Source organism: Onychostoma macrolepis, chromosome 16 (genome assembly GCF_012432095.1).
Source record: "Onychostoma macrolepis isolate SWU-2019 chromosome 16, ASM1243209v1, whole genome shotgun sequence".
Lineage (NCBI taxonomy): Eukaryota > Metazoa > Chordata > Actinopteri > Cypriniformes > Cyprinidae > Onychostoma > Onychostoma macrolepis.
Window position 1 is genome coordinate 16,918,691 of NC_081170.1, and position 13,613 is coordinate 16,932,303.

Below are 13,613 nucleotides of genomic sequence, written 5' to 3' on the forward strand. Positions count from 1 at the left end.
AAAAGATATGCAGGCAGGAACACTAAACAAAGGCTGTATGATATCCTAAGATAAAATAATTTATTAGGTCTTAGAATATACAATTCTCTCTCTCTCTATTTATACAGTATGTATGTGTGTGTATATATAATGTAGCTTATTTTTATCTATTCATTCTTCACTAATTTTGTAGTCAACTGACTCACAAATAAATATTGCATGTGTATCTAAGTGATCTGACTATACTAAATAGCCTACAGAAGTCTAATAAGAGACACATAGCCTAGTGTAATCTATTAGTGTCTGGGAAGTGTCGTAGTTTCCGTGTTGTCCAGCCTTTTCACAAGCCATTCCTCTTGTTTTTCCGCGCTTTCGTTGATGCGAACACGTAACGCTATTTTGTCATGCTGAGCCAAACAAAACCCGAGTGGTTGGCGGTCAGTGGCTCGTTGACCGCTCATCGGACAACATGAACCGGGCACTTAGAAAGTCTCAGTCTCTGCGTTGCTGTTCGGTCCTCGAGGTGAAAAGTAAAGTAAGTACTTTTATTATGACTACTGTAGTATGTATCTTTCATTTATTATATTACCATACAATATCTTTGTTTCTGGCGGTATGCATTTCCCTCATGCAACTTTATTAAATCTTTTTGGAATTACAAATTTTTTCATTTGAAATTCATTCACAGAATTCTTGTAATGTGTCTTGCATGTGTCTCAGTGGTTATCTTGGCGCTCTTATTTAAGTATTATTCGACTGAAAGGAAATACCTTTGTAAACAATAACTTAAACAATCAAAACCTATACAATATCCAGAAACGGCTCACTTCTAAAATATGTCCATTGTTTCAGCTGACTGAATGCAGCCCCAGGTCATTCACTGCTTCTTGTCCAGTAGAACATACAAGTGTGTGTTTTCAAAAAGCCTACTTTATTTTCATTCAATTTCACTTCTCTTTACAGTATGGTGCAGAATTCAGGAGGTTTTCCCTGGACCGCTGTGAGCCTGGCAGGTATAAAGACTTCCACAGGCTCATTGTGCGTTTACATCACTTATGGCAAATGGATGTCCTTATCGGTTATGCGGATGTCCAAGGAGAGCTGCTGCCCATCAATAATGATGACAACTTTTGCAAAGCTGTGACCTCTACACAATCTTTACTGCGTATCTTCATTCAGCTTCAAGGTATACGGGAAGGGAAAAGAGTCTATAAATACAGTATCTCTAATTTCCTTTTAAATACTCTTCGCTCCACACTCGTTGATGTCCTCCTATTTAACTTAAATATTATAATGTACGTATATACCAAAGGACATTATTTTATAAACACATAACATGGATATAAATTCTTATACAATTTTTTTTTTCTGAAGCTTTCCTTTTGAGCTTTTTGAAGCAGAAGGAATAGAAAAAGGAAGAAAAGGAAGGAATTTACCTAGTTAGAAATCATGTACTTGAGTATAATTGCTTTGTATTCCCTTGTGGTGTGTTTGTTTATCAGATACTGTAGATTATCCTGTTGCTTTCCGTCCTAGTTCATGTGATCTCTACCAGAGTTCTTAGAGGTTCCACAGTAATATGAAAATAATTCTGGAAATAAAGTAAGAATAAATATAAACAGAAATAAAAATAAATAATTAATAAATACTTTTAAAAGTACAGAAATAACTTGAGTTAGAAATATATCAATTATGTGCTAAATTTAGTGAATAATTAGTTTACTTCATCAGGACATTCATTCATTTCTTAAAATAATTTAATTTATTTGTATTTATTTTTAAATTGAACTTATTTGTTCCTTCATAAGTAAATAGTGTTTTATTGCAAATAAATGAAATTTAAGCTAAAGTTGAAAGACAACATCATAGCAAAGTGAAATGACACTAAAACACAAGTTAAATATATAATCAGAATCATCTCATTTCATAATTTCATAACTGCAGAAAATGCTTCTTTCAATTTACTTCCCACACTGTTTTACAGAGGACGCTGACCAGGATATCACAGGTGCTGAAGATACAACAAAACGAAAGAAACCTATCAGCCAGAGAAAAACACCATTTCAGATCAGCATGCCACAGAACTTCCGCCCTGTTTCGTCTATCATTGACGTGGATATCATACCAGAATGCCACAGAAGGGTGCGTCTGTATCGCCAGGGCTCGGACAGACCTCTGGGGTTTTACATTCGCGATGGTACCACTGTCAGGGTTACTCCATACGGTCTGGAAAAGGTTCCGGGCATCTTTATCTCCCGCATAGTTCCTGGAGGACTGGCGGCTTGCACGGGACTGCTGGCCATTAATGACCAGGTCCTGGAAGTGAATGGTATTGATGTTATGCGGAGGTCTTTGGATCAGGTAACCGACATGATGATCGCAAACAGCCACAACCTCATCATCACAGTGAAACCTGCAAACCAGCATAACAACATAAGGCGAAAAAGCTGCAGTTCCTCAAGCTCGGGACAGTATTTTGATAGTACGCACTCCATAAGCTATCCAGGGCTACCTATGATACTGAAAGCTTATGGTTTAGGTAATGGCTCTGAGAGTGAAGAGGATGCAGATGTGGTTGTCGAGAGCCCCATCAAACACCTGTCCCGACATCAGGGTTTTTCAGCCACCTCTCATTCATCTCAGCCTTATGTTACTTGCTACAGGCCCCAAGTTTCTGCCAGACAGCCCAACTCGCTCATTTCGGCTGCGTCCTATCGCTCTCAGCCTTGTCTCGCTTATACAGCTCACACTGACCACAGCGTCACTCTTCACAGGCATCGGACCTCCCAGCAGCATTTCGGCTGTAATCCAGCCATCAGACAGGGAAGCTGCAGTACCCATGACATTCTAAACACGTGGCACGTAGATCTGAATCGCCATTTACTGTTGCCCCAGGGGGCAATGGAGGAAGATGGAATTGTTGTCATTTTGTAAAACATAAACCAAAAATACACCACCCATTTTAAACTGTGCACTACAATTTATAAATGACTCGATATATAATTACTTGCATGTTAGGTTTTTACTAATAACTTTTTTTTAGCATACTATTTTTTTTATCCATCATAAAAATACACTCTGAAAAGCCTTAGATTGTTCACTTAAAAATTTTAATTCTGTCATTATTCACTCAACCTCATATTGTTCCAAAGCTGTATGATTTTCTTTCATTTCATTTGACTTCAATTGTATGTCTCGAAATATTCTTTTATGCACCACAGTAGAAAGAAAATCACACAAGTTTAGAATGACGTATTTTTGTAATTTTACATTTAAATAAATCTCTGCTCAAATGAATAATATGTGTTAAACTAACACCAATGAATCTCTTACAATTAATGGATATTAATGTGTAAACTAGTGTTTTTAAATATATAGCATAAGGTTTCTTACAAGCAACACTGTAAAAAACAAATATGTAAAATAACAGAAAAAGTACTGGCAGCTCATTACACACGACATTATCCATTAATTTTACGGACATTTCTGTTAAGTCTAAAACACAATGCAATGAAGTATAAAATTCAAAATACTGGTGAAACTGTAAAACCTGTTAAAAAAATAAATACGGAAAAATTCCTTCAAATTATACAGTATATTGTGCCCTATTTTACAGATTTTTTTAGAGTGAAGAACTGTTTTCAAGAACTGTGTTGTATTAGCTCATTTTAATTAAGGAAACCGAACAAGCAGCATAATCATTTTTAGAGGTGAAATGCATTTGAACATTGCATTACTAAACATAATTTTACTTACAATTTGTGTATATTTGCATTCTCATTCCAAACGTAATCACTATTTTTTTAATACAAATGCTTTTTTGTTGTACTTTATGAGATTTTTGTGTTCTTTGTACTTAACGCTGAGCTCGACACCATATATAAATATATAATAACTGTGGACACAATAACTCACAGTATCCGTTTGAGCCACAGTGAATGCTGGGATCTGGTGCTCCGCCTCCAGGCCTGTGTAGAAAAAATGAATTTTAGTTCATAGCATTAAATAAACAACCATGCTTACAATAAACCAAAGTAACTTATTAATAGTGTTTTGTAGTGAACATCTCAACATTGCATTTTTACAGTATAAACTGTAGCATTAATCATCACTGTATCAGGGCACTGGTACTCACACAGGCCGCAGAATGAGCTCCCCCTGCTGGCCTCATCAACACTTCGTCCAGGAGCAGCCTGAGCTTTCCCAGGAGGAGTTGACAGCTACAGGTTGATGGCTGCTGGCTGCTGGCTGTTACAGACGGTCCCCACAAGCATCTCATACACTCTTTGTCCATGTTGTCCATGATAAATAAAATCAATACAAGTTGTGGAAAAAGTTGCACCTTCCATAACGAGGGCCATCCTCTATTGTGTTTATCCGTTTGGCTGTTCTCACTAGTTTTATATTGACAGAACAACACTTGTCAAATAAAGCTAACAAGACTCTATTAAACTAAAGGGATAGTTGAACCATAAATAAAAACTCAATATTTACTCATACTCACTTCATGTCGTTCCAAACCTGTATGACTGTATGATTTATTTATTTATTGAGGAAGCAGTTTTGGTTACCATTGACTGCCATTGAATGGACAAAAAAAAAAAAACACTGAGACATTTCTTAAAATATCTTCTGTTTATGTTCCAAAGAAAAAAAAAATTCACACAAGTTTGGAACGACGTAAGGGTTTAATCATTATAGAATTGTCATCTTTGTGTGAACTATCCATTTAAGTTCAAGTGATGCATTAATTAAGTAACATGGACAAGAAAGGATTCAGTAAAACCTTTGAGAGTAATGAAGTTTGCAGTTTCTGTGTTTTTAATTCTGGGTCCTGACAGTCCTAATGCAGGTATGTTCTAGGTACATACATAAATGTTCTTCACTGCACTTGTGAATTGTCAATAGTTTAAAATTGAACTGACCTGCTGTGGCGACGATGCAAGAGACCACCTAAACAGCAACAGGTATCCTCTGCATATTATAATAGACAACAAGCAACATTATTTACATGAACATTATTACTGTTGCCTTCTCATCATCATGTCACACTTGAATCCATCAATCCATCCTCCCAATAAAAGCACCTCTGAAGGTGTTGTTGTGCCACAGGTGTGTCTACATCACTCACAGGTGAAGACCCCAGCCATGGATTTATGCTTAATTCCAATAAACCAATGACCATCACTTTGATCAACTTTGCAAGATCAGCCCACCTTTCTCCCATTGGTGGATCTGCACTATGCAGTATGTAAATCAGAAAACGTCACTTCCCGTCTTCCTGTACGCCATGTTTTTCAGCAGGAGTGGGGTGATGTTTTAGTGAGATATAATCAAAAGTGGGCAATCCTGCGCTCTGTTCAGATTTCAACAGGCGATCACCAGTGCAACAAGGAACGCGGATTGAGCGCGACCCGGATGCTTCGCGCGATGAAGTAGCTGATTCCATACTGCGCGCCTTCCAGTGACGCCGGAAGAAAACGGGCGCACGCAGACATCCATCAACTCAACCGCAGCTCGGTGCCAGAGTACTGAAGGTAGACACAGGTTCAGTCATTAATACAGTTCGGGTTATGAATGACATATGTAGGTCTTTCTTGCGTTAATACTACTTAAAATCCATGGCTGGTTAAAAAAAAAAAATTATAATGATGTGTTCGAGGTTGTTTTGAAATACAGACCTTGCTAGGTACATAGTTACAACTAGCTATAATTATTATAACTATGTTATAGGCCTCAATAATATGTTAATTTAGAGATCTCTTAAATGTCCATTAGATTCTCGCCAAATACAGACTGAGTTTGGTGTTTGAAAGCGCAGTGCATTGATTTGACAGGCTGTTCCACGTTTCGTATTATTTTTGTTTTCGTTTTCAGGATCAGCAAAATGTATCAAATTCCAGTGAAGAACCTGACAAAACTCAGACGTCCAAGGAAACGCGTCAAAAGTATTTTGTGTGACATCGGGATACAGCAGTGTCAAGATTTATTGGAGGTAGGTTAACGTTATATGTTGTGTTTATACCAGCATCTGTTTATTGCTCGATTCTGATTGGCTGACAGACGTTTTAAGGTGATGATTATTCGATAACTGCACTATACAGTATGAAGTCGTCCCAAGTTTTGACTGCACTACAGTTTAGTAAGACTTTACCAAATTATTTCAGTTATTTCAAAGAACTTTACAAACATTGGCAAAACATGGCAATCTCAGTTTTTCAGAAACTACTATTAAAGTTGCGAAGTAACGGAGACAGCTCTTTTCTTCCATATTGTGAAGTACATCAGAAACCGATTATGGAAAAAATCTAGGGCGGGGATTTAGTACTATTTATTGGTTCTCAGTTTGATGGAAGCAGATCTGAATGCGAGCTTGCAGTTGATTATAAGGAAGAGATGGTGTTTAAGCAGACCATATGATTGGAGAAGTTCAGCATATGTCACCAGAAGTCTGTCATTTCACCAGAAGATTGAGTTATGATATGTTAATTGGTCCTTAATGAAAAATATAGGAATGCACAATATTTTGATTATTAGCTGATATTAGCGTTAATTAGTGAGATTAGTGTCAATTGATATTGCATATTTGACTGCATGCTCATTACCATCTATTTTTACATTTAGTTTAAATGAGTTCTAGATGATGACTAATGTAATTTTAATAATAAATGTGTCTTTTATAATAAAATTATATTTTTATTTGTAGTGTCTCTTTTTTCATAAAATCAATGATAATTTACACGAATGCCATTTATATCTGCTAATTAAATTTTCTTTATTTCCAACAGACATACAAAGGTTTTGATGCTGGTGATGCAAGTTTTGACAACACAGAATGGGATGATTTAACTGATGGTCATGTTGGAAAAAAGAAAAAAAAGGTGATTATGTAGGCAACATATGTTGCTCTGTAAAATATGTTAAAACATTTGTATTTTTAAAAACATTTGAGTTTATTAAAGAAAGTTGGTGATTTAAACTTTTAATTTTGAGTGGAATGAATTTTTTTACACCGTACACACTATTTGTAAATGTTATTTCATGTCATATTAATCATGATATTACTTTTGTTCCTCAGTATCCATACCGGAGCCAAGCTCTGTGCTGCAGTCTTTGTTGGTACTCCAGCCGGTCAGTACCCACATTCAGAAGTCACATCCATCGCTGTCACTGGAATAATCTGGATGTGGCCTGTTTGTTAATGTGCCCCTACTGCCCATTTGTCAGCGCACCGAAAGTCACAGAGCAACACATTCAGTTTTTCCACATGCTCCCATCAAAAACCCATCGTATACCTCTTCACAGCAACCCTAGCCACACTTTGGCCCACACACCAAAAACCGTGTCAGTGACAGTTTCCGCTGATGCTGCCGATGACCGATACACATGTGCAACGTGTGGCTATCATGACTCTTTACTATATGTGATGAAGAAACACGTCTTGGTCAACCACTATGCTGCGATGCTGGATCGCTACTTTGGGCTCGGCTCGGACAGTAAGCAAAAGACTGATGGTGAGCAGATACGTGACGGCGCATCAGTGAAATATCACTGCAAAGTGTGCAAACTGCCTGCAGAAACCATTGAACATTTACTTTATCACATTTTGAGTTCAGAGAAGCACAAAGACCTGCACTGGCAAATAATGCCTTGTATAATCGAAAAAGACTGCACAAACCAAATGGCTGGACTACAGAATCTGCTGAACCTTGCGCCAAAAGCGATGCAACAGGTCACGTTGCTTGCAAGGCCGAACTATGTGCCACAGCAGATGCAACAAACAAATGGAAACGGTACTGTTCTTCTGGCCGGCCCAAGCAGCGCGGCTGCTTTGTTTTGCTCTCCTGGTGCAGGGCAGATGTTTTTGTCCCCACAAACGCAAGCTTTATTGTCGGGCACGACTGTTGCCGCTCTTCAGAATGCACAGCATCCGCAGTCCCCCAGCGGGATGCGGCAAGTCCTGCCTACCTCTCCAGTAGTGAAGCCGATCAATATGATGATGCCAAACATGCCGCAAAGCGCACCTAAGACGGTACCTATCACTATGGCTATGCCCAGGCTACCGCAGACCCATCAAGCACAGCAGGTTCTTCTTCCGCCTGGCCTCCAGGTCAACCTCCCGGGCGAAATGGGTGTAAGGTCACCATTTCTTGTTACTCAAGGTCTTCAGCTGAACCAGTCGGTTCCCAGAACTCCCCTCATAGCCTCGCAATCCGTGCGTCTCATTCCCACAGGCAACAAAGTCAACGGTGTCCCAACCTACACTCTAGCGCCCGTTCAAGTCACAGTTCCCGTCCACGGCGGTCCAGCTCAAGTGGTACTGACGCAAAATCAGATCAGCCAACCTACAAATTCAGCGGTGGTGCCCGCGGGTCTCATGCCTACAGTTCAGAGGGCGATAAACAGAAATTCTGTGCCGAATGAGTTGGCCGTGCTTGCGCCGTTTTTGAAGAAACATGACGATCACACAGTCAAGTGCCTGAGGTGCAAGATTTTACTGACAGAGCAGGGGATATTCCAGCATTTGTTGCATGGCTTAAAGTGTCTGTTCTGCCCTCAGATGTTCTACTCTTTCAAGCAGATCATGGAGCACACCAATAAAGAGCACAGTTTGAAAATCAAGGAAAATCGACATTTCATTAAAGAACAGTTTAATCTGGACTGTGACGATGAGGGGAACCTCATGTTCAACACTTTTAATCTGAACACAGACGTGCCCAAAGATCTTCTTGACAACCGAGAGCTCAACCTTGCACTAGTTACCAGCTCTCAAGATAAGCTGTACATAAAAATGTATCCAGACAAGGCAGAATACGCAACCACGTTGAAGACGACACCTAATGCCTGCCCATTTTGCCAAGTAAAGCTCCAGAACTCCGAGGACTACGAGAGCCATCTTCAAACGAAACACCACATCGTTCCCACCATTCATGCAATATTAAAAACACCTGCATACAAATGCATATATTGTTTCGGGGTGTATACTGAAAAATCGACACCGAAGACAATCTCCATTCACGTGCAACGGTGCCGTTGTGCTCCCAAAGCCGTCAAGGAAGCAGAGAGGCAACTGAATCCAGATACAACGGAACGTCCTGATGGTGATTTATGTGATCCTCCTCAGATGGCCAGTTCTTTAGACGTGGCCTGTCAGGGGGTCCTTGAAATTGCCAAGCCAAAGAGAGAAGTAATCACGCCGAAGAACAGGAGAAGGAACTCTAAAGTTCCAAAGGTAGAAGTCCCTGAACCTCCAGTTAAGCTCATCTTGGAACCAATGGGAATGGAGATGACATCGTTTGAGGACCGAAAAGATTTCCTTTCGCAGTACTTCCACAGAAAGCCATACGTGACGAAGCCCGAAATTGAACTGCTAGCTTCCCGGTTGTGGATAAACAAGGCTGACGTAAAGGCTCACTTCAACAGCAAGCTCACCAAGTGCTTGAAAGCAATTCAGAAGAAGAGGGTTTGTGTACGTCTCGGGTTCAAAATGATTGAAGTGAACAAGGTGAAGCACAACCTCTTCATTCCAGAGGTGAAGCCTGTTATAAAAAAGGTATTGGATGAGGTGAAACATGACAGCCTCGTTCCACAGGTAACTGTTAAAAAAGAGGACATGAATGAAATGAAACATGACCTCTTCATTCCAGGGGTACCAGTCACAGTTAAAAAAGAGGATGTGAGTGAAATGGGACATGACCTCTACATCCCAGGGGTAACTGTTAAACAAGAGGATGTAAATGAAATGGAACATGGCCTCTTCATCTCAGAGGTACGGCCTCTGTAAAAATGGCTAAACAGTTTGCTAGATGAATTATGTTTGTATGCAGCATGTTCACACTAGGATGTAAACCATTGCAAAATGTTTATTTAAAATTACTTGATTTACACATTTATAAGATGGTTTGCCTCTTGGCATTAGTATATTTGGAAAAAAGGCGAACCTACAGCAATGCTGAAAAGACTCTACACTCTACGTTTTTGTATTGTTGTATATAGTTCATATGATGACGTTAAAAAGTTTTTTTTTGTTTACATATCTTTATTGCAAGAAAAAACACTCACTTTCCCATCTTTTATATTAGAATAATACTTCTGTTTGTTTGTTTGTTTTTTCACTTGTAATATACATTTGGGGACGTCTGTAGTGAAATAGTTTTACGTCTAACATTTTATATTAGAACTGTACAGAAAATTAAGACTTGGTTAACTATTACTACTAACTGGCAAATTAGGTGGCATTTCATAACTGTATCACCGGAAGGGACACTTTATGGTGTTTTCATGCTCTCTCTCTTTTTTTTTTCCCCCCGCCTTCATATAATACACTGTAATTATTTCAGACGTGAAAAAAGACAAGTGCCTCCATGTCCTATTTAAAGTTTGCAGTTGTATTTGCCTCTTGGAATAAACGTGACTAAATATTACAGATGTGTGGTTTACTACATAAATTGGTTGTGACTGAACAAACAGGATATTCTTTGTTATCGACTTACTGGTATTTTATATGTTTAATTCGTTATTTGTCATTAAATTTATTACACATGGTCATAACTGAAACTGCTTCTTAAATTTATGACTGTTATTTTATTTTATTTTTTAAATTTAGTTAAGTTGCTATGAGGACTAGTTATCTCGAGAACATGAATATAAATGCTTGAGGAATCAGACAACCATTGCAGTTTGTAAACAGACTACATTACTAAAAACATGCTTTGTGGTTTAGGTTTGATAATTTATCATTTATGGTGTGGAACAAAATGTGAAAACATTAACTAGAGTTAAATAGCAGGGTTACAGAAGTAAAAATCCCATTCATATTCTCCACAGGGTAACTGATTTTGAGATAACTTCTAAACAGATCTACTGTGAGCTATGAGGTTGAAAATCGATGGCATATGCTTTTGTTGAAGCTATTGATATTATTCATTTTTATATCAGTAAAAATATTATTTAAATAATCAACAATGGAATTCCTGTTGAAAAACTATATCACCCAAAGAAATCTTTACCTACTCGCCCAAATCTTGTACCTTTGTCTTGTTTTTTCTTTTCTTTTTTTCTGATTTTCAAATATAATTATTTGCTTCACATAAATGTTTGTAATGTTGGGATTCACCTCTAAATGTTTTAGTTCATGGCTTGCAACTTAAGATTTAAAAAAAAAAAAAAACCTATGGAGAAAATGGAAAGAAATAAAACTTACAGAACCAAAGCACCTAAGAGAATGAGGCAAGTTGTCCTGTCGTCGATCGACTCGATCTGCTTTCAATTACTTCACCCTTCGCCCTCAGACAAATGTAGTCGATGATGCTAAAACTGTCGCGTGAGTGAAAGATATACTAAGCTGGTGATCATGCTGGCTGTCAAAAGACTTGTTTGCTCTAAAGAATGCACATTTAGTCGATATACGACTGCATTAACAAGCATGATATATAACATGACAGCACGACCGGAGACGCAGCGCTTGTCCTGGGCTGTTATGGTGAAAGAAAGTAACGTTAGTATTCATAGCTCAGCCTGTCTGTCTGGAGGCAACAAACTGATGAAGATGCTGGCCAAAAAGAAGTGAGTCTCGGTTTGCATAATTAATTAATATATAAACAAAGTTATGACAGTTTTGACTATAAAGTTGTATGATATTATCGTTCTTTACAGGAAAAAACAATGGTATGAATCTCCTCTGCAGGTAAGAATATATATATTAAATTCACTTCTTTATTTTATGTATTGTCTTTTTCAGTACTGTGTACTCTTTTAAAATATCGCAGATGTTAACAACTAAGCTGTGTTGACTCTGTAAGCAGTATGACTGCGCGCATTAAATCTGATTTACTGGCCTTTCGCACATTTTGCCCATCCAGGCCTCAGCACTTAGTCAGCCTGGCTTTCTGAAACCATCAAAGCGAAATAAAGAGGACAGTGTTCGTGTGAGGACTCTCAACATCATCATCTACAAAGCAGTGGTAGACCTACTGAGCTCCTATGAGATCAACTCAGAGATCAGTGCCTACAACATGCAGATTTCCAAAGTAGGATATGGAAAGTAAATTCCTCACCATAATTAACCACTATTCAATAATTAAAAGGATAGTATACCCAAAAATGAACATTCTGTCATCACTCATGCCATTCCAAACCTGTATGACTCTTTTCTCGCAGAATACAAAAGATGATTTATTTTTATTTTTATATATGTCCATTGTAAGGACAAAAAATACAGTTTTGGAAGGACATATGAGTGAGAAAATGAGGCTTTTTACAAATGTTGTTTACAGTACTTCCCTAAACTGTTTGTCGTCTTGTCCACGCAAGGTTTCACTATCACCAGATTTCTCTGCTTGTCGAATATACTGGAAGACAAGTCTGTCAGCTGAGCAAGACAGCCATATTCAGCAGGCTTTAAATAAATGTGCTCCTCGTATACGGTATGTATTTTTCATAGTATATCTTACTTTCGGTTTAAGGAGTTGAAAAATTAATTCCATAATTTGGCTTGTTTTATTTTTCAGGCACCTTCTGATCTCTCACCAAATCCTTGGCAATGTTCCACCTGTGGTTTTCATCAGAGATAAACAATATGCTGCTGTCGCTGAGGTAACGATAGATTTTACATTGAGTTTACAGTGATAAAAGATGGAGTATCTTATATATTATTTTTCTTTTTTCTAATTAGATTGAAAACCTTCTCAAGAAAGCAGATTTTGGTCCAGATGAAGATAGCATAAATGTTTTATCTACCAACGATGTTGGGTAAGAAGAATTTAGTTCTAATAAGACTAAATCAATTTTTTTTTTAAATGAATTTCTAATTTGTTCAATCTTCCAAAGGGCCAAACTGCAGCTGATGGAATCTGAACACGACAAAAGACCTGTTTTGTTTGGTGTCGATCACGATGCTCTGCACAAACAGATCGAAGCCTATAAACGAGAGAAGGGGCCGAGAGACTCTTTCACACAGAGTCCTGCTGCTGGAGGACTAACACAAGAGCAGCTGGATATGCTAGCAGATATGAGGAAGCAGAAACTCGTAGAGAAAAAGAAGAAAAAGTCCAAATGGATGAAGGATAATGATATCACTCCTAAAGATTTTCTGTTGTCCAGAAGCCTTCAAAAAGAGGACATAGAGGAGCAGGACGGTGATGAGGACAGCCTGGTGGATAGCCAGGTCACAGAGTTGATGGAAGAGGATAACAGGAGACACTGAAATCACATTTTTTGGTCACTTGTAATATTATGTTATATAGAAGTGTTTAATAAAAATCTTCAAGCTTGGGAGAAAAAGTAAATGGGCTCCAAAGTTGTTTGGTTCCCAAAATTCTTCAAAATATCTTTTGTGTTCAGCTGAATAAAGTCAGTCATATACATTACCATTTAAAGGTCTGGGCTCAGTAGGATTCCTTATGAAGGAAATTAATGTTTATTCAGCCAGGATGCATTACAATGATCAACAGGCATTTTTTTAATGTTACAAAACTTATTTCAAATAAATGCAATAAATAATCATTATAAATGTTTCTTGATCACCAAATCAGCATATTAGAATGACTTCTGAAGGATCATGTAACACTGAAGACTAATGGCTGCTGAAAATTCAGCTTTGTCATCAGAGGAATAAATTGCATTTTAAAATATAT

At 37.9% G+C, this 13,613-nt stretch overlaps 3 protein-coding genes across 3 annotated transcripts; all 3 read left to right on the forward strand.

Annotated features, from left to right (window-relative positions):
- Positions 1-44: 44 nt before the first annotated feature.
- Positions 45-3,568, forward strand: pard6ga (par-6 family cell polarity regulator gamma a). The gene is made up of 3 exons (XM_058746153.1): positions 45-514; positions 943-1,165; positions 1,964-3,568. The coding sequence occupies exons 1-3, from the start codon at positions 449-451 to the stop codon at positions 2,911-2,913; spliced, it is 1,239 nt and encodes a 412-aa protein (XP_058602136.1). The 5' UTR covers positions 45-448; the 3' UTR covers positions 2,914-3,568.
- Positions 3,569-5,074: 1,506 nt separating this feature from the next.
- On the forward strand, positions 5,075-10,697 carry adnp2a (ADNP homeobox 2a). The gene is made up of 4 exons (XM_058746152.1): positions 5,075-5,516; positions 5,857-5,974; positions 6,768-6,860; positions 7,058-10,697. The coding sequence occupies exons 2-4, from the start codon at positions 5,867-5,869 to the stop codon at positions 9,761-9,763; spliced, it is 2,907 nt and encodes a 968-aa protein (XP_058602135.1). The 5' UTR covers positions 5,075-5,516; positions 5,857-5,866; the 3' UTR covers positions 9,764-10,697.
- A 539-nt stretch (positions 10,698-11,236) lies between these two features.
- Positions 11,237-13,330, forward strand: rbfa (ribosome binding factor A). Its single transcript, XM_058746156.1, has 7 exons — positions 11,237-11,544; positions 11,635-11,665; positions 11,841-12,008; positions 12,292-12,404; positions 12,489-12,573; positions 12,653-12,729; positions 12,808-13,330. The coding sequence occupies exons 1-7, from the start codon at positions 11,333-11,335 to the stop codon at positions 13,181-13,183; spliced, it is 1,062 nt and encodes a 353-aa protein (XP_058602139.1). The 5' UTR covers positions 11,237-11,332; the 3' UTR covers positions 13,184-13,330.
- The last annotated feature ends 283 nt before the right edge of the window (positions 13,331-13,613 follow it).